General features: G+C 38.9%; 1 protein-coding gene across 3 annotated transcripts in view; it reads left to right on the top strand.

The window, feature by feature from the left end:
- Positions 1-7,206, top strand: part of TRAK2 (trafficking kinesin protein 2) — a 60,141-nt gene extending 52,935 nt beyond the window's left edge. For all 3 annotated transcript variants that reach the window (XM_027124160.1, XM_027124152.1, XM_027124142.1), the window contains 2 exons: positions 3,519-3,624; positions 6,154-7,206. In XM_027124160.1, the coding sequence (XP_026979961.1) occupies positions 3,519-3,624; positions 6,154-6,832 (785 nt within the window). In that variant the 3' untranslated portion in view covers positions 6,833-7,206. The remainder of the gene's footprint in view (positions 1-3,518; positions 3,625-6,153) is intronic.
- The last annotated feature ends 14,960 nt before the right edge of the window (positions 7,207-22,166 follow it).

Genomic DNA, 22,166 nt, shown 5'->3' on the forward strand with positions numbered 1-22,166 from the left:
CTGGAGTGTACTCAGTCTTGAATATAAGACAATAGAAATCTATAGCATAAGTGCCCCTTCTAATTCTCTCCACTTCTTAGCCAACCTGCATAAATAGATAGGCAGAGAGAGAGCAATTCAGCCAGAATTGCTCTCTGGCGGAGCAGCTGGGCCCATGAGCCATGGCTGCTGAGCCTGAGCATCTGGAGCCTGTGCTCCGCAACGGGAGAGACCACAACAGTGAGAGGCCCACGTACCGCAAAAAAAAAAAAAAAAAGCTAAAAATAGAACTACCATATGATTCCTGGGCATGTATTCGGAGAAAACCATAATTTAGAAAGATACATGCACCCCAGTGTTCATTGCAGCACTATTTACAATAGCCAAGACATGGAAGCAGCCTAAATGTCCATGAACAGATGAATGGATAAAGAAGATGTGGTACATATATACAATGGAATACTACTCAGCCATAAAAAAGAATGAAATAATGCCATTTGCAGCAACATGGTTGGACCTAGAGATTATTATACTAAGTGAAGTAAGCCAGACAGAGAAAGTCAAAAATCATATGTTATTGCTTATATGTGGAATCTTAAAAAAATTGATATAAATGAATTTATATACAAAACAGAGATAGACCCACAGACATAGAAAACAAACTTATGGTTACCAAAGGGGTGAGGGGGGTGGGGAGGGATAAATTAGGAGTTTAATAATAAATTAATAATTTATTTAATAATAAATTAGGGATTAGCATATACACAATACTATGTATAAAATAGATAACCAACAAGGACCTACTGTATAGCACAGGGAACTATACTCAATATTTTGTAACAATACATAAGGGAAAAGAATATGAAAAAGAAAAAATATATATTTATTTATGTAACTGAACCACTTTGCTGTATACCTGAAACTAACAGAATATTGTAAATCAACTATACCTCAATAGAAAAATAAAATGAAATAAAAAGAATTTAAAGTTTAAAAAAAGAAAGGAAATACAGCCTCACACAGATACATGGTTGGAAAAGGGAAAGAGTATTTTAATAGCCTCTTCAGGTATTTGTGGATATTCTTTGATGTTACACCAAAACTTGATAAGTGGTAGTCTCTTTAAGGTTTGTAGCAATGTGAATCTAAAACCCCATCAGTGAATTTTTCATACTTCGTTACATTAAAATCTATTAGTCTGTCCTGCTCTTTGAATGCATCTTTTACCCATGCATGATTTTGTTAACATAATGCATTGGTCATTTGGAAAATATTGGTTCACTGAGTTATGCAGATCTTCCAAATGTTGACCCATTTCATTATAGAATATATTAAAATCGTATATATCACCACCTGTCTCATTGGGTAAGTCTTTTAGTATTAGGAAGCTTTCAAGCTCTCAGCGATGGATACAAATCTACCAAAACACTTATTTTCACTTGAAAGCTCAAATTTCGTCACTGGCAGCAAATCCTGTCAGCTATTTTCTTGAAGAGACAGGCTCACTACATTCTTTTTCAAGAAAATGTTGCCAGATATCCAAGTCTGAATAACTGTAGTTTTTGTATTAATTGTTCTTTCAAGTAAAAATGGTGTTCTGTGAAAAAAATGTAAAAATTGCATATGTGCTTTTCCTCTAGATAACCATTGTATCTCTGTATAAAGCAGAGTGCTTAATGCTTCCCATTTCATCACACAAAATATTAAAAAGTTTCAAGGGTCAAGATTTTTTTTTTAATTAATTAATTTATTTATTTTTGGCTGCTCTGGGTCTTCATTGCTGCACGCAAGCTTCCTCTAGTTGCAGCGAGCAGGGGCTACTCTTCATTGCGGTGTGCAGACTTCTCATTGCAGTGGCTTCTCTTATTGTGGAGCATGGGCTCTAGGCATGCGGGCTTCAGTAGTTGTGGCATGTAGGCTCAGTAGTTGTGGCTTACGAGCTCTAGAGCACAGGCTCAATAGTTGCGGCACACGGGCTTAGTTGCTCCGCGGCATGTGGGACCTTCCCGGACCAGGGCTCGAACCCGTGTTCCCTGCCTTGGCAGGCGGATTCTTAACCACTGTGCCACCAGGGAAGTCCAAGGGTCAAGATTTTTTTTTATATATAAATTTATTTTATTTTTATTTATTTATTATTTTTGGCTGTGTTGGGTCTTCGTTGCTGTGCATGGGCTTTCTCTAGTTGTGGCGAGCCGGGGCTACTCTTCATTGCGGCGAGCCGGGGCTATTCTTCATTGCAGTGTGTGGGCTTCTCATTGCGGTGGCTTCTCTTGTTGCGGAGCATGGGCTCTAGAGCGCATGGGCTTCAGTAGATGAGGCGCATGAGCTCAGTAGTTGTGGCTCGTGGGCTCTAGAACACAGGCTCAGTAGTTGTGGCGCACGGACTTAGTTGCTCCATGGCTTGTGGGATCTTCCCGGATCAGGGCTTGAACCCATGTCCCCTGCATTGGCAGGCGGATTCTTAACTACTGCACCACTAGGGAAGCCCCTGGCAGGCGGATTCTTAACCACTGCGCCACCAGGGAAGTCCCCCAAGGGTCAAGATTTAATAAATAATTTTTACTGCTTCATCAGGACATTCTGATATGAATTTCTACTGTAATTGGACAATAGTGATGAATACTCGTAGAGCTTGGTGCCATTGCCTTGATTTGTGCTACGGAGCCAGCAGCTTTACCCACTATTATTTCTGCACCAGCAGTGCAAGTGCCAACCCAGTCAAAATGGCAGATAGCATCTTAACATTGCTATGAAAGTAGTTTTGACCCGTAGACTCACACAAGGTGCAAACAACACTTCGAGAACCACTGGAGTAGACAGTTTGGCTAGAAAGATTGGACGACTAGTTCTTGGTTTGGTATTTTTTTCTAATGTATTTTTTCAGAATGTGTTTTTCTCTTGTTTCTAAGCTATATTAAATCCTTTTGAATTACAGTTTCAAATTATTGGAAGGATTCAGCTACATACTAACTAGTGGATACTAATATAATATGTAGGGCTTCGCTGGTGGCACAGTGGTTAAGAATCCGCCTGCCAATGCAGGGGACACAGGTTCCAGCCCTGGTCCGGGAAGATCCCACATGCTGGGGAGCAACTAAGCCCGTGCGCTACAACTACTGAGCCTGCGCTCTAGAGCCTGCGAGCCACAACTGCTGAGCCTGTGCTCTAGAGCCCGTGAGCCACAACTACTGAGCCTACATGCCACAACTACTGAAGCCCACGTGCCTAGAAGCCCTTCTCCACAACAGGAGAAGCCACCGCAATGAGAAGCCCGCACACCACAACGAAGAGTAGCCCCTACTCGCCACAACTAGAGAAAGCCCACACGCAGCAACGAAGACCCAACGCAGCCAAAAATAAATAAATAAATAAATTCATGGGGAAAAAATGAAATATGTATATTTCATTTCTAGATTTGGGAATTTTTGTATAAAAGACACCAGACAAATGCTGTATTATTAATAGTAATGACGAACTTTTTACATTATTAACCTAGTCTTTCAATTTTGTGTTTGATTCCCTAAAACTGTCTACTTCAGCTGCAACCTCAAACCCAGGAAAGTGTCTCTCCTGCACAAACTCAACATTCACCTTCACCACCTGTAGAATATTACATCCTTCTGATATTACTCAGGTTACCCCCAGGTAAGAGGGGCTGGGCAATATGAGGCCTTACTTCTTTCCTCAACTCTGTTTTCTTGAATTTCTTTTTTAAATTACTGTCATTTTAATTCCCAGAATTTTAATTAATGTCCTGTGATAATTTGTTTTTAGAATATTTTCACATTGTATTTTCTCATTTGATCTTTATAACTCTTTGAAGTAGGCAAGCCAAGCGAGTATGTAGTGTCTAAATGAAGAAGATGAGGCGTAGAAAGTTCAGGTGACTGGTCCAAGGGCAGGCAGGTAGTAAATGACCCAGCTGAAACTATACCCAGAGTTAGCCAGACTGCAAGATTGGAGGGACTAGTCCTCTGCACAAGACTGCCCTCATTTCTGATATGACCTGCAAGTTCAGGGGCTTCCCAAAACCATGCTCTTGTTTGATAAATTTTCTAGAAGGACTCACAGAACTCACTGAAAGCTGTTATGCACGTGGTTACTGTTTATTACAGGGAAAGGTTACAGGATAAAATTAGCCAAAGGAAGAGACACATAAGTCAGAGTCTGGGAGGGTTCCACACATGAAACCTCCCTGTCCTGAGGAATCATTACTTTCCTGGTATCAGTGTTTGATAGTGCACACAGAGTATTGCCAACCAGGGAAGCTCACCCGAGCCTTAGTGTCCAGATTTTTTTTACTGAGGCTTCACTGTGTAAGGCATGATTGATTGATTACCTATATAGCCATAACTCACTATAACTCTAATAACTCACCTCCAGGTCCACTGACGCAAAGCTTCCACCCTAAATCACATGGTTAGTCTTCCTGGCATGGCCAGTCCCCATCCTACAGCTGTTGGGTGTGGCCAGGTCCACTCCAAGATCTAGTGTGGCCAGGCTCCATCCTGAACAAACACACTTCTAGCAGCCATGGCATAGATTACCTCCCAGAAGCTGAGGGCAAAGCCAGAACCCTCTGGGCAGTCCAAATTATTTACTACACAGATTAGAACAATAAGCAATATTGCTGAAATTTCTGTCCTACCAATTCCAAAAAGAATCTAGGGCAATTTCCAGAGATATGTAGAACTTTGCAGGATAATGTTAACTAGAAGTAGAGAAGAAAAATGAAGCAAAAAAGAATCAAGAGTAAGGATATAAAATGGATAGAGGAATACACCTAGTGTATAAATTGTACTATAAAGTCTTATATACTTGCTAAGTAAGGTGAGCCATGTATTTGAGTCTTAGCTTTTTAGCTGCCAGTGTAGAGGGAAATAACATTATGATTCACAATGTCTATAAGATAGAAGCAAATTGACTGTTCAGGGAAGCATTTGGGTGGATCCTATAAAGACCTCAATAAAGTCTACAGGCATACCTGCAATTTTTCTACATTGTTCTTGTAGTCAACAAGATAGCAGGTTTTATAAAATTGGTTCCTGAGGAGGCTCTCAATACAGGTTGATACCATCATTTGGTATGGTAGTGACATGAACAGTTTAGGAAAAGACAGGCAATTCTACAATAAAGTAGGACCAGGGAGGTGGGAGACTGGGAATACAGTAGACAGATTACATCAGAACCAAGGTGTCAAAGTTGTTTGCTTTAATACAAGTTGGTACTTTAGAAAGTTTATTTATTAATCCTAAATTTGCATCTTGTTCATAATCTTTATAAATCTTGATATCTAGATATTCTGAGTATTTTGTGTTAAAGTGAAAGTTTATGTATTAAATGCTGGTAACATTTGCTCAAGGGGGAATAATTTGCTAAAGAAGTACCCTCTTCATTCTATCACCATTTCCTTGAGTACATGATTGTTTATTTAGTTTTTTTTCTTTTTAACAAAACATAGAATAAGAAGAAAGATTCTAATAGCTGTCAAAGCTTTTAATTATTTTTAATTTCCCAGAAACCCATGCTTTAAGTCAAGATTGAGAAAAATTCGTTCCATGGGTATCCTTATAGTACTATTCTTTGGAATTAACATTCTTGGAAATTTAACAATTAGAACTTTATTCTCAGTAATATAAAATTGACAGATTAAAAAGAAATGTGTCTCCTTAGAAAACCGTCTTCGGTTTAATTATGAAAGATTGTATTTTCTAAAAGGTTGAAGAATTGTTAAATCACGGATTATTGTCTCTTGGTGTATTTCACTTTATGGAATGGATATGTTAATAAAAATCTCTAAACTTTACTTTCTTCAATATTTAAATTTCTTTGATTTTTTAATTATAAAATTTAGTTGTATTTCCACAGATACATATTTTAGAGTTAAAATTTAAGAATAATAAAGTAATTATTTGAGAATAATAAAGTTATCTAAGTACAGTAAACTCATATTCTGTGAAAAGAAATACGTTTCAATAAGTTAATGACTAAATTACAAATAACTAATCATTGAAGTAACACATCAAAATTTTCATTCCTCACATACTGATGTGTTGCCTGTTCCTCTATATTTACTATGGATAACTACTGTAATTGCTTTAAATGCTGACTTGGGATTACTTTTTATTCTTAAATTCTCTCTCCTGCTTTTTTTTTTTTTCTTTCTGTGTAAAGCTCTGACTTCACTTCATTATCCTGTGGAAGTAGTGGTAGCAGTTCGTCAAACACAGCAGTGAATTCTCCTGCTGTGTCCTATAGGCTCAGCATTGGTGAATCCATCACCAACCGACGAGATTCCACCATAACCTTCAGCGGCACCATGAGCTTGGCTGAACTTCTACAAAAGCGAGGCATCTCTGCTAAAGCATACCACAGCCCAGTTTCAGAGGACCCCCTCCTCCAGCCTCTCCCTAGAGGCCTGGCTATCCCTTCCACGCCACCAAATTCACCGTCTCACTCACCTTGCCCTTCTCCTTTGCCCGTTGAGCCTCGAGTGCATCTCTCTGAAAATTTTTTGGCCTCCCGACCAGCTGAAACATTCCTCCAGGAGATGTATGGCTTGAGACCATCCCGAAACCCTCCTGATGTTGGCCAGTTGAAGATGAACTTAGTGGACAGGCTGAAAAGACTGGGGATAGCCAGAGTGGTCAAGACCCCTGCAGCCCAGGAAAATGGAAGAAGCCAAGAGGCAGAAAATGGTCTTGAAAGACCAAACTCTGCTGTCTATTTAAATTCAGGTAGCAATTTATTGAGTGGACTGAGGAGGAATCAGAGTCTTCCAGTCATTATGGGTAGCTTTGGCACCCCAGTTTGCACATCATCACCCAAAATGGATATCCTGAAGGAATACTGAGGTTCAGAAGTTGACTGACCTCTTACACAAGTTAGCACATGAAGGAAAGATTTGCACTGATACATGTAGTCTTGTCTGAGAGAAAAGGAATGTTGCAGAAGGGTTGTGAATGTGGGAAGGGGAAAGTGGAAGAACGGAAACAGAATTGGCATGAGGTCTGTCTGATAAATTGAAAGTATAAATGGATAGGTCATGAGTGTTTGGAAGCAGAGAAAGAAGAAATGTTTAATGTGGTCCTCCAGTTGGTATTTCTTGTCTTGAAAATAAAAAGTGACTAGAAAATAAATTCAGTAATATTGGAACATACCAGAAATACTGAACTTGCTAGCACATTTACTTCTGGTGAGCATAAGCAGGGAGGACCCAGGTTAGGAGATGGGAAAAAAGAAGGAGCAGCTTTGACCGTTACCTTTAGAAAGCTGTTCTAGAAGGTTGCTGGAGTAAACTCAGTCTGTTAGTGAGACAACAGTGAGATGGCTTATCTGCTGGCCCCTGTTAATGTCTGGTTAAATTACACCTTCATCAAAGAGTACGCTCACTGCATTATCAGCAAGGAATTTTACCTTTTGCATAAGATCAGACTAGTGGAGACTCCCTTTCTGCTTTCTGTTTTCAGGCCTTTGAGCCACTGGGATCCCAAACATAATCCACATTCCTTTTGCATTTGTGATTAATAAGGGTTAATTTTTTTTTTTTTTTTTTTTTTTTTTTTTTTTTTTGCGGTTCACGGGCCTCTCACTGTTGTGGCCTCTCCTGTTGCAGAGCACAGGCTCCGGACGCGCAGGCTCAGTGGCCATGGCTCACGGTCCTAGCCGCTCCACAGCATGTGGGATCTTCCCGGACCCGGGCACGAACCCGTGCCCCTGCATCGGCAGGCGGACTCTCAACCACTGCACCACCAGGGAAACCCAAGGATTAATTTTTTTAATTTGTATTTTTATACAATACCCCCCCAAACAACATTAGTGGGGGGTAGGAGGGATTTACTTTAAGAAGGAAAATATGGGTACATTGGAACCAAGGAAACTTGTTTTCAGAATATTTCTTCTGAATAAGTGCATTGGCAAAGGTGTATGAACATAATTACTGTACATGTCTTTCAAATTTCCTTGGAGGCTGGATGGGTTAAACCAGAAGTGCAATCAATAGGAATTAGAGAATGTTGTGTATTTATCTTTGTAAGTTTTTTTGGAAGGAAAGTTGGTTGCAACTAAACTTTTTCCAAAATGTGCTATGCATACTTTTAATGAAAGATGACATATATTTGCACAAAAATTCTCAGGCACAGCAAATTATTATAAACTGAAGTAAAACCCAGGTGCTTTCTTTGAGATTGTGTTTTTTTAATATAAAATAAAATTAAAACATCTGCCCTTTTCTTCATACCCGCGGAAGTAGAGAATGAACTTTTTTCGATGGGAAAGTCAAATGCTTTTTCTTTCTCTCTGGGATTCCTTTTTTCTTTTTTTTAATTATGTGAAATGGCAAAGTGAAACTCCAGGATTATGTTTCAGCTTTCAGCAGTGTGACGCAAGGCTGTGAATTGGGAAAAAACAGATCTGTTTTCTGAGCATTGCTGACCAAGGTCTGCTTCTCATCAGATGACATGGCTTTATCTCGGCCATGCAGTTGAGAAAGAAATGCTGTTACATGAAAGGCATTATGGAGAGAAGATGAAGGAGGGGGCTAGTTCTTTTTGAAAATGGGAGGCATGTTACTTGATCTTTTCATTGCTTCATTAGCAAATGTTTTGCTCCTAAGTTCTGACTTAAACTGAAAGGCAATTTTCTGCAGAATTCTTGATGGGCGTGTTACTCCTGTGGCTCCCATCCATACACCTGTTACAGGCCAGAGGAGGGTCCTTCTCTCCTCTTGATCTGCCTCTCCTTCAGGAAGAGCTATGTGCTCAAAACACACATGCAAGAGTAAAATGTGTGAGTTTTCCATGATTTTTAGAATCTTTTAACTTCTTAAAAACAAAAAGAGTGACCTCTTCCCATTCTCTCCCCCTTGCTCAGTCATTCTGAAATCAGCAGACCATACACAGAGATGTTCAGAAAGGATTCTAGCTGGTCTGTAAGTGAACGCACATGTCCCTGAATGTGGACCAGAAGAATTCCTGATGTTTAAATTTCTAGAATATTCCAGTTCACATTTTAAATGATATTTGAGTTGCTACTTCATAAAGTAACGCTGGGATGCTTATTTTAGACAATTCTTTAAGCTTTTTATTTATTCTCTAAGAAAGTAATCTTCCTGTTACCAGTTTCCAAGAGACATCAGGAAGTAGGAAAATATAGGACCAGAGAGTAGTACAAAGTGTTAAATTATCAGATTTTATGTATATTATATAAACAGCTATAAAAATTAAGCTAGATGTTGGAGTGTTCTGTATAGTTAGTATACTTTTAAAATAACCGAGGCTAAAATGGTCACTTTGGAGGTAGGGCAAGGGTGTGTTCACAGCCAAATAAGCCTGTCTGATTAAAGAGAACCAGACTTTGGTTTTTGAAAATTAAATTGATGTTGCTGTTCCACCAGAAACACAATGATTGGAAACTGGTGCATGCTCGTCTCTAGAAATGAATCCTGTTTTGAAACTGGGTTTTGTTGTATTTGAAATTTCCACCTAAAATCATTTTTGGTTGAGAATGAGAATCTCTATTATAATGAAATTGTGTGTAAAATATAGTAAGAACTGGAGCCTTGTAGCAAGTTCCTTCTTAATTTATCTGTTATGTTTTAGCACTGTTCACATTTTAGTTTTTCTTTATCAACTGTGTATGTACTTTAATGCCAGTATAGGGAACTCTGATTCTTTTTTTTCCTTCTGAAGGGTCTCAGTGATTATACCTCAGGTATTTCTGAGTATCCTATTATCTACTAGGAGGGATACCTTCCCTGTGAACTCAGAATTAAAATTTCTTCTGAATTATGATGATCCCAGATCTTATGTACATAGCCTTAGGCATGGGTCTTGGAAAAAAGTTAATGACTATTGTTAAAGTAGTTTTTAAAAAAATTTTGTACTATATGTCCTTGATTTGACCTGAATGAACAGACTTTGGCAAAGGGAGGAAATAAGTTAAAGGCAGCTCACAACAAGAGCCTGTTCTCTACAAAAGGTGTATTTTATACAGTATTGAAAGCCTGTTATTTTTTCTGACCATTCTGGTACACAGTTAGTACTTGTTGGTAATAACATTGACTTTTGACACCTGGAACTAGAACTCTTAGTGTTTAGTAGCCCACTCCTTTGATGTCGGATGCCTGCAAGCCTGTACTCCAAGTACAACACAGCAACATGTACACTGAGTGGTTGCATAGCCAGCACAGCTACCTGGGAGTGGCATGGTGCCCTCTGGGGCTGCCAGGGAGATACTGTAGTTTGATATCTGGGGCTTGACTTTGTCAAAGAGCTCTTTGTGCACCTACCTTTGCTTTGTCAAATGTTAATCAGATAATAAACATGAGTATCTTCTTAAATTTTCATTTGTCTTTCTGTGTTTTTGTCCCAGTTCTTTTCACAGGTAATCCTGCATTAAGTCTTTCCTTTCCATTATGTTGTTTTTGGTACAGAAAACAACTCTATTTGTCAAAACAGCAGAAAAAACAAAACAACAATAGTCATGAGTAGTAAACATCTTATTCTATTTTCTTAGATTTTAAAAAATAGAATAGCCTTATTGTTTCCTCAGCAAAGTATCAGCAACAAAAAAATAAAATCTAAAGTCAATGCAGATCTTTAATTTGAAAAGACTCAGGAAGTATGAAGCGATTCATTACTTATAGTCCACAATTTACTATTGATACTCTTAGCTATTACAAAACTGTTGCCAAGAAATTAAATTTGAGAATTGTTGGATTCTAACAGAAAAGTTCTTTGATGTTCTCTTTTCTCTCTCACAATTTAATTGGTGTATTTATTTTAAACTCATCTAATATCCATTTAGAAATATGGAGATTGGTTCCAGATAGCGGAATAGAAGGACATGCACTCGCTCTTGCAAGAGCACCGGAATTGCAACTAACTGCTGAATGATCATTGGCAGGAAGACACTGGAACTCCCCCAAAAAGATACCCCACATCCAAAGACAAAGGAGAAGCTGCAATGAGACAGTAGTAAGGGCACAATCACAAATCAAATCCCATAACCGCTGGGTGGGTGACTTACAAACTGGAGAACAATTACACCACAGAAGTCCACCCACTGGAGTGACAGGACTGGGGGAAACAGAGACTCCACTCTTGGAGGGCACACACAAAGTAGTGTGTGCATTAGGACCCAGGGAGAAGGAGCAGTGACCCCATAGGAGACTGAACCAGACCTACCTGCTAGTGTTGGAAGGTCTCCTACAGAGGTGGGGTTGGCTGTGACACCATGGGGTCAAGGACACTGGCAGCAGAAGTTCTGGGAAGTACTCCTTGGCATGAGCCCTCCCAGAGTCCACCATTAGCCCCCCCAAAGAGCCTGTAGCCTCCAGTGCTGGGTTGCCTCAGGCCAAACAACCAACAGGGAGAGAACTCAGCCCCACCCATCAGCAGACAAATGGATTAAAGTTTTGCTGAGCTCTGCCCACCAGAGCAACACCAAGCTCTACCCACCACCAGTCCCTCCCATCAGGAAACTTGCACAAGCCTCTTAGATAGCCTCATCCACCAGAGGGCAGACAGCAGAAGCAAGAACTACAATCCTGCAGCCTGTGAAACAAAAACCACATTCACAGAAAGATAGACAAAATGAAAAGGCAGAGGACTATGTACCAGATGAAGGAACAAGATAAAACCCCAGAAAAACAATTAAATGAAGTGGAGATAGGCAAGCTTCCAGAAAAAGAATTCAGAATATTGATAGTGAAGATGATCCAGGACCTCAGAAAAAGAATGGAGGCAAAGATCAAGAAGATGCAAGAAACGTTTAGCAAGGACCTAGAAGAATTAAAGAACAAGCAAACAGAGATGAACAATACAATAACTGAAGTGAAAAATACACTAGAAGGAATCAATAGCAGAATAACTGAGGCAGAAGAACGGATAAGTGACCTGGAAGACAGAATGGTGGAATTCACTGCCGCGGAAGAGAATAAAGAAAAAAGAATGAAAAGAAATGAAGACAGCCTAAGAGATCTCTGGGACAATATTAAACACACCAACATTTGCAATTAAACAAAATGATAAACCTTTAGCCAGACTCATCATGAAAAAGAGGGAGAGGACTCAAATCAATAAAATTAGAAATGAAAAAGGAGACAATACAATGGACACCACAGAAATACAAAGAGACTACTACAAGCAACTCTATGCCAATAAAATGGACAACATGAAAGAAATGGACAAATTCTTAGAAAGATATAACCTTCCAAGACTGAACCAGGAAGAAACAGAAAATATGAACAGAACAATCACAAATAATGAAATTGAAACTGTGATTAAAAATCTTCCAACAAACAAAAGTCCAGGACAGATGGCTTCACAGGTGAATTCTATCAAACATTTAGAGAAGAGCTAACACCCATCCTTCTCAAACTCTTCCAAAAAATTGCAGAGGAAGGAACACTCCTAAACTCATTTCATGAGGTCACCATCATCCTAATACCAAAACCAGACATAGATATCACAAAAAAAGAAAATTACAGACCAATATCACTGATGAATGTAGTTGCAAAAATCCTCAACAAAATACTAGCAAACAGAATCCAACAACACATTAAAAGGATCATACACCATGATCAAATGGGATTTATCCCAGGGATGCAAAGATTCTTCGATATATGCAAATCAATCAGTGATACACCATATTAACAAATTGAAGAATAAAAATCATATGATCATCGCAATAGATGCAGAAAAAGCTTTTGACAAAATTCAACACCCATTTATGATAAAAACTCTCCAGAAGGTGGGCATAGAGGGAACCTACCTCAACATAATAAAGGTCATATATGACAAACCAACAGGAAACATCATTCTCAATGGTGAAAAACTGAAAGCATTTCCTCTAATATCAGGAACAAGACAAGGATGTCCACTCTCACCACTATTATTCAACATAGTTTTGGGAGTCCTAGCCATGGCAATCAGAGAAGAAAAAGAAATGAAAGGAATACAAATTGGAAAAAGAAGAAGTAAATCTGTCACTGTGTGCAGGTCACATGATACCATACATAGAGAATCCTAAAGATGCCACCAGAAAACTATTAGAGCTAATCAATGATCTGGTAAAGTTGCAGGATACAAAATTAATGCACAGAAATCACTTGCATTCCTATACACTAACAACGAAAGATCAGAAAGAGAAAATAAGGAAACAATCCCATTCACCATTGCAACAAAAAGAATAAAATACCTAGGAATAAACCTACCTAAGGAGGTAAAAGACCTGTACTCAGAAAACTATAAGACACTGATGAAAGAAATCAAAGATGACACAAACAGATGGAGAGATATACCATGTTCTTGGATTGGAAGAATCAATATTGTGAAAATGACTTTACTACCCAAAGCAATCTACAGATTCAATGCAATCCCTATCAAATTGCCAATGACATTTTTTACAGAACTAGAACAAAAAAATCTTAAAATTTGTATGGAGACATAAAAGACCCTGAATAGCCAAAGCAATCTTGAGGGAAAAAAAATGAAGCTGGAGGAATCAGACTCCCTGACTTTAGACTATACTACAAAGCTACAGTAATCAAGACAATATGGTACTGGCACAAAAACAGAAATATAGATCAATGGAGCAAGATAGAAAGCCCAGAGATAAACCCATGCACCTATGGTCAACTAATCTATAACAAAGGAGGCAAGGATATACAATGGAGAAAAGACAGCCTCTTCAATAAGTGGTGCTGGGAAAACTGGACAGCTACATGTAAAAGAATGAAATTAGAACACTCCCTCTCACCATACACAAAAATAAACTCAAAGTGGATTAAAGACCTAAATGTAAGACCGACACTATAAAACTCTTAGAGGAAAACATAGGAAGAACACTCTTTGACATAAATCACAGCAAGATCTTTTTTGATCCACCTCCTAGAGTAATGGAAATAAAACCAAAAATAAACAAATGGGACCTAATGAAACTTAAAAGCTTTTGCACAGCAAAGGAAACTATAAACAAGATGAAAACACAACCCTCAGAATGGGAGAAATTCTGCAAATTCTGCAATTTGTATTCCTTTCATTTCTTTTTCTTCTCTGTTGCAAATGAATCAACAGACAAAGGATTAATCTCCAAAATATATAAACAGCTCAAGCAGCTCAATATTAGAAAAACAACCCAATCAAAAAATGGGCAAGGGGAGGGTGGGAGGGAGGGAGACGCAAGAGGGAAGAGATGTGGGAACATATGTATATGTATAACTGATTCACTTTGTTATAAAGCAGAAACTAACACACCATTGTAAAGTAATTATACCCCAATAAAGATGTTAAAAAAAAAAAAATGGGCAAAAGACTTAAATAGACATTTCTCCAAAGAAGACATACAGATGGTCAACAGGCATATGAAAAGCTGCTCAACATCACTAATTATTAGAGAAATGCAAATCAAAACTGCAGTGAGGTATCACCTCACACCCATTAGAATGGACATCATCAGAAAATCTACAAACAACAAATGCTGGAGGGGGTGTGGAGAAAAGGGAACCCTCTTGCACTGTTGGTGGGAATGTAAATTGATACAGCCACTATGGAGAACAGTATGGAGGTTCCTTAAATAACTAAAAATAGAATTACCATATGACCCAGCAATCCTACTACTGGGCATATACCCAGAGAAAACCATAATTCAAAAAGGCACATGCACCCCAATGTTCATTGCAGCTCTATTTACAATAGCCAGGTCATGGAAGCAACCTAAATGCCCATCAACAGTTGAATGGATAAAGAAGATGTGGTACATATATGCAATGGAATATTGCTCAGCCATAAAAAGGAATGAAATTGGGTCATTTTAGAGACATGGATGGACCTAGAGACTGTCATACAGAATGAAGTAAGTCAGAAAGAGAAAAATATCATATATTAACACATATATGTGGAATCTAGAAAAATGGTACAGATGGACCAGTTTGCAAGGCAGAAATAGAGACACAGATGTAGAGAACAAACATATGAACACCAAGGGGAGACGTGGGGGCGGGGGGATGAACTGGAAGAGTGGGATTGACATGTATACACTAATATGTATAAAATAGATAAATAATAACCTGCTGTATAAAAAATAAAATTAAAAAAAAGAAATATGAACATTTTGTGAGAAATGAGTAAAGTTTGAGTCTCTACTTCTTTGATATATAATTTAGTGATATTCCCAGCATCTTTGTGTTTTCTTTCACAAATGATTATCAATGGATGTGTTTTAAGTTCAAATACCTGATGAGGCTGAAGATTTGAGGCTTTCAGCATCCTGTTGACTTTCATCTCTGTTTTTATTATATGTTTGAGTTATGCTAGTATTGGTTTTTCTTTTTTTCATTAGTTTTTATGAAATAGGACTAAAATGCCATAAAATTTTCAAGTGAACAATTGTCGTGCAGGTTCGGCAAAGATGCCAAAGCACAACTGTCGGCTGACAGGCAGGAAGTGCTTTATTCTTTAACATAAGAAAGTATGAGTGAAGCACACCAAAGGTGAGGTGAGATGTTAGAAGAAATATATATAAATGTCACATAAGTAAAAAAATTTTATTCCATTAAATCTATTTGTCTTACCTTCTCAGCAAAATCACTAAGTTGTTTAAAAGCAAGAACTTCACATCACATTCAGACATTACAACAAAAGGGCCAGAAAATTTTACAAAGTATTTTAATTTCATTTAATTCACTACCACTTATAAAGCTATTTCACCATCTTTGAAAGCAATCGCCAGAACTATACAATAATGCGAAGAATTGGCGCCATGATTCATTTGCATTCCATCTAGACCTCTCTATATATATCAATTTAAAGGTAATCAGAACCCATGTTACAAAATGCTCTTCAGCTATAATATGTAGTTCTTGCAAGTACCACTCCAATAGATGAGTACCTGTGGATTTACAAATGAAAACATGAGAAGCAAAAAATGGATCCTCAGCACCACTGGGAAACAGTTATCTCATTATGCGTAAATCTGTGCATTCATGCTGAGTGTTTTTGACAAGTTCCCTTTCCTCCCACCTCACTGCTCCTGCCCCAGTTCTACCTGAATTCCAAAGCAGGGCCTCTGACCTTAGCAGCAGGACAACCCAGAAACTTTCATAACATGTGGACACAGTCATCTTTTGTTCTAAAGATAAAGGGCAAGAGATGGAGAGAGGCATTCTCCTGGGGCCTGATGATGTTAATGATGAGGAAGCATGTTTAGGGTTACAGGTCCTGCTGTTCCAGAACTGAGCTCAAAATCAAGGGCCCATGTGTTCTTTAATAAAGTTAGGGTTTTGTGTGGACCTGTGATGTGCAGAGCCGTCTATAGCCCAGGGCTCAGGGCAACGGCCTCTCTTTCTAGGTGTGAGGGTGGCACTGCAGGCTGCTGCATGATTCCTGGGGCTCCCTGGCTAGGGGCCATTTGGAAACTGCTCAATGAGTCTGTGGGATTTAGCATAGCACCCTTAACTCAGATCTTAAAAGGCAAGAAATGATCAAAGAGAACTGAAAATAAGGACAAGCTCCTTAAGAGAACACTGTCTTTTCCACACCAGGAATATTCTCATAGAGCCACCATATAGAGCCGCACGAACGGGAAGCCTCTAGATGCTCACCAGCTGATCACATTTGCCATTTCATGAGGGCTGCAGCGTCACACAAGATGGTGCCCATTTCCCCAGCCAATGTGCGGACTAATTTTGATGACATACGTGGATTGTTAGGTCACAGTTTCTCTCATTCATTTATTCAACTTATACTTGGTTATACTGTTGGTATTCTGGCCTCCTCCACCTCCATTCCAAATACTAAGGCACATTGCTTTGGGGAAAGTTACTGAGAACGTTAGTAGCATCAGTCCCCTTACGGGGTCTTTGGAAAGAGCCTTTTATGCAATGCCAAAGTTTCCCTAAGTTCAACCAAAGAAAAAGCAATGAACATTTAACTCCGAAAAACTTTCATTTCCTTCCCTTCTGCTGTTTTAGAGATAACAAAGTTGTCCTAATGACTAAAAAGAGGAAAGGAGGGAAAAAAATCCCAATGTTATTAGTGCTAAGCCTTGGCCAAGTCAAGTGGCTGGGGTTTTCCTTCAGCACCCACTTCCTTTGTATCTTTCTCTTCAGCCACTCTCCACACAAGACCCAAATCCTACCTATTATTTTTTAATCGTAAGACAGCAGGTAAATATAAATTTTCATGAAATAAACAGACTCAAGATAAATATCCAATTCCTAAATCCAATCCCCTTGTTCTCTTGGTAACTTCTCTCCCTCCCTTTTAGTTTTTTTTTTTTTTTTTTTTCTGACGTGGACCATTTTTAAAGTCTTCAATGAATTTTTTACAATATTGCTTCTGTTTTATGTTTTGGTTTTTTGGCCGTGAGGCATGTGGGATCTTAGCTCCCCGGGCAGGGATCAAACCTACACCCCCTGCATTGGAAGGCGAAGTCTTAACCATTGGACCACCAGGGAAGTCCTCCTTTTAGCTTTTGAGGTCATCTCTACCTAGTCTGCTCATCGTACTTGGAGTCGTGGCAGCCACAGTGCAGTCACGAGGCTCCCCTCCAGCAACACACTGAGGCTGACATGACAGAAAGATGGAAAGAACCCAGTTCTTTTTTTGTATATAGTTTGTATGATCTTTATACATACTTTGATGCTTCAGCTTTACTTTGGTAACTATTGCAAAGTATCAACAGAGATTTGCAAATGAAGGGCAATTTTCTCCAACTGTTCCTTATGAATCACATAAAATACATTTTTCCTCCATAGCAGGTGTCGTATGGTAATAAGATGATAATGCAAATCGTAAAATACACAATAATCCAACTAAGTGCGAATAATTAGAGTCAGTCCTAGCATTTGAAAAATGGTCCATTTGGTTTCAGTGAATATGTTATGTTTCTCCACACTTAAATTCAAATCTTCTTTACTTAGAGACTAATTTGTTAATTAGTCAAGTCACCAAGGCTAGAGAACATATCTGTGAGAGTAAAGATTTATCTTAAATGTAGACATATTTATTTTCTCTGCTGACTAATTAAATATTCATTATGCATATAAAGGAAGATTTATTGAAAATAAATATTCTGGAATGTAATGACAGTGATAAGGAAGAGAAGGAGAAGAGCCAACAGATTAAATGGAAAGAACCGAGTTCTACAATGACATTTCTGAGTCTACATCAACTCTGGTAGCCTGACCTCAGACTTTGTATTTCATGAAATTAATGAACCTCTCTGTTTTAAGCCACTTTCACTCATGTAGTAGTTTTACATATTTTAACTAACACATGGTTCATACTTTGAGAAACACTGTCATAAACATTGGTGATCCTCAGGGCTCTGTTCTAGACCCTCTTCTCTTCTTTTTTTTTTTTTTCACACACACACATACTGTATTTTATTTTTACAAGAGATAAATAAACTGACACCAAGCATTGTAAATGGATGACCACAACAAAAGCAACGATTGCAATTACCAGACACAAAACACACTCACACTATGTCATAATGTTGACATTCAGTCCAGTAATCCTCCACCGTAACAGCTCCTTTACTTTGCAGTGAAAATTGATCTGTATATTTTTTGCCCCTGAGTTCTTGTGGGATTTTTTTTTTTCAACCTCTTCTCTTCTTGCACACACCCTTTCCCTGTGTGATCTCATCCACTGCCTTGGCTTAAAATAGGATCTACTCTGAAGACTCCTAAAGTGTTTATAGCCCAGACTCTTCTTTTGAACTCCCAAAACATGTAACAAGCTCTGTAACTGACCTCACCACTTGGATGTCTCCCTGGCATCTCAGACTCAGCAAGTCCAAGAAATCATGACCAGCTCCCCTGAGCCTGTCTGTCCCCCAGACTTTCCCATCTCAATATATGGCCCCACCATCTATTCAATTGCTTGAGCTAGAAACCCAGGAATCATCATAGCCTCCTCCTTTCCCCTCAATCACCAAGACCTCTTGTGTCCTCTTTCTCTCCATCTCCACTGCTACTCCCTCATTTGGCCACTGCCACAGACTCCTAACTGATTTTCCTCCCTCATACGTATCTTGGCCCTTCCAATTGTTTTTTCTTACACTGCAGTCAAAATTATCTTTCTAATATGCAAAGCTAGTTAGATTCTTTCTCTAATTAAAACTATTTGACTCATTAAACTAGAGAGAAATCCCAGCTATCCACTCCCACTGCATGTGGTGAAGCCCTCAATATAAGCTTCATTGTGCTTTTCTTGAATTTATTAACTGTCCATTTCCCCACTAGTCTCTAAGCTCTTTGGATCCCAGAAACTGAGGTATCCACCCAACGTCACAACAGTGCCTGGCACACAGTAGATAGTAAGTGTGGAGTAGAATGAATGGATGAGCTGATAACAAAGTTTTAAAAGCTTTGGGGTGTGACTCATCAGTGAATCAATCTGGTGGATTTATAATCAGCTTTCATTTTAAATAGAAGAAAAAGGGATAGATTGGGAGTTTGGGATTGACATGTACACACTACTATATTTAAAATAGATAACCAATAAGGACCAACTGTATAGCACAGGGAACTCTGCTCAAAATTCTGTAATAGGGCTTCCCTGGTGGCGCAGTGGTTGAGAGTCCGCCTGTCGATGCAGGGGACACGGGTTCGTGCCCCGGTCCAGGAGGATCCCACATGCCGCGGAGCAGCTGGGCCCGTGAGCCATGGCCGCTGAGCCTATGCGTCCGGAGCCTGTGCTCCGCAACGGGAGAGGCCACAACAAGTGAGAGGCCCGCGTAACGCAAAAAAAAAAAAAAAAAAATTCTGTAATAACCTAAATGGGAAAACAATTTGAAAAAGAATAGATACATGTACGTGTATAACTGCATCACTTTGCTGTACACCTGAAACTAATATAACATTGTTAACCAACTATGCTATGTTAATCAACTATTAACAACTATGATAGTTGTTAATCAACTATCAATATAAAATACAAATTAAAATAAATGAATAAAATTTATTTTAAAAAATTAAAAAAAAATTTTTAAATAGATGAGAATAGTATGTAACAAGGGTATTATTTAAAGCAATTTTTTATTATAAAATGTGTAAAATAGTGAGATGCAGCAGAATGAAAATAAAAGCCACTGGTCTTTTTTTAAGCAAGCATTTTTTTTCTGTTGGGTTGGCCAAAAAGTCCGTTCAGGGTTTTCGGTAACATCTTAACAAAAAACCCAAACGAACTTTTTGGCCAATCCAATATGAGGAAAAGAAGCTTTCTTTAGGGAAAAAAAGAAATCTGAGTTTCCTGGTACTGAAAAAGACTCCTCTCCTGGGGGATTTGTACTTTTATAGATTTCAAATCCTGAAATTCAAGGAAGAAAGTGCTTACTTTAGAGTTTTAGGTTTCTGTGAGCAAATGACAGAGGAACTTAAAACCCATCACAGATCCTGTCTGGAAACTACTGCCACAGCCAACTAAGCCTAGGAGTGCTGTTTAATTTTATTTCCTCTGAAAGTATATCTTAAGCATATCTTGTCTCACATCTTGGAGAATTTCTTAATGGCTGCTTCTCCAGCCTTCTCTCTTAAAGAGCAGAGTGCCTGAGCCAATGAGGTGCTGCCGTTCTGTTTCCATAGCAATAAAAGAAACAAATCTTCCCTTCCATCTCCCAAGGACAAACCTCACAACGCAAAGCCCATGTCAAGAGTCTGAACGAAGGGGTGACTTTCTGCTCTAGTTTGACTTTCATTGCAATACTGAAAGACTCAAACTGGATTGACTTTAGAAGGGAAATTCATGCTCATACCAGGTCAGCCTTTGTAAAAGACTTTGACAGGATTCACTGGAAGCCTGCCTCTCTGCAGCACACATACTGTGGATTTTCTGCTCTGGCATTTCAATCACTTGGAATGACCACTGAAGTCTCGAGTTCCGGAACCCTCTGGATTTGACCTAGAATGAATTCTGATTTTGTGTTGGTGCGAAACAGTTTCTCTATAACCTTGTGGTGTCTTTAAGACTCTTGGCTTGGAGAGGAACCACATGGGAAAACCAAATCTTTGGGCAGTCCAAGGTAAGCCCTTTGGGAAGATGTTTCATATAATTTTTTCTGGAGGCTCAGCTGGCTCACTGGTGACTACAGAGTCACCAGTTGGCACATTCGGTCCACTGATCCTCAGGTAAAATCATCAGGGAGAGATATAGGAAAGGAAAATAATGAGGAGAAAGAATCCTAACCCCATCACCACCACACACACCCCTGTGTTTAGAGCCATACGGTGCGCATCAAGCCACTCTGTATGCAGCAGATCTATCTATGCTGATATGGAAATATCTATTAGATAGCCTGCTATATATTAAAAATTTTTTAAAAAGCAGAAATGGTGTCGTGTGTAAAGTATGTTCTCACTTGTGTACAAAATTTTAAAGATTACAGAACATTTCTGGAAGGGTAACCAAAAAGCTGTTAACAGTGATTCCCTCTTGGGAGGGTACAGAGGTAGAGGGCTGACGTTTAGCTCGTATGCAGTTATTGATATACTGAAATACTACCATACTGGTTGTGCATATACAATGTTCAAGCCCCTCGAATGCCCTGACTGCCACGTTGCTTACCCCAACACCTCCCCTGGCACCCACATACCTCCTCAGGATTCAGCAGGTAAGGGTTTAATACCTGGCATGGGGATGGGAGAGGGTCCTCCACCCTGTTCCATCCCTATAACCCTTGACTATACTGATTGTTCCATAGTCTTGTCTTACCGGTTGTTAACAATTTTGAGTGTCATCCCCACGAGTATTTGGAGGGAGAGGCCTTTATTTTTTAAGAGCAAAAGGATATGCACTAAGCATTGGTGAAAAAAGGAAACAACCAAATGTTCATCAATATAAAACTGGCTAAAAATATAAACAGGTACATTCATAGAAGGGAAATTTACAAAATCAGGATGATATAGAATCAAATCTCAGGCTTGTTTTAAAGAGTTGTCTTAGGTATAATTAAAATTATAGATTTGCTTTTAAAATAATCTAGTGTTAGAAAAGTGGCCTGAGTATAGATGAATGAGACTAGCCACAAATTGCTAATTGTTGAAGCTAGGTGATGTGTGAGTTCACTGTACTCTTTTCTCTACTTCTGTACATTTAAAAAATCTCTCCATAGTAAACTTAAGTTTAAAAAGGATTATATGGGGGCTTCCCTGGTGGCGCAGTGGTTGAGAGTCTGCCTGC

Source organism: Aethalodelphis obliquidens, unplaced genomic scaffold (genome assembly GCF_003676395.1).
Source record: "Aethalodelphis obliquidens isolate GAN/ISIS:26980383/991018 unplaced genomic scaffold, ASM367639v1 scaffold2, whole genome shotgun sequence".
NCBI lineage: Eukaryota > Metazoa > Chordata > Mammalia > Artiodactyla > Delphinidae > Aethalodelphis > Aethalodelphis obliquidens.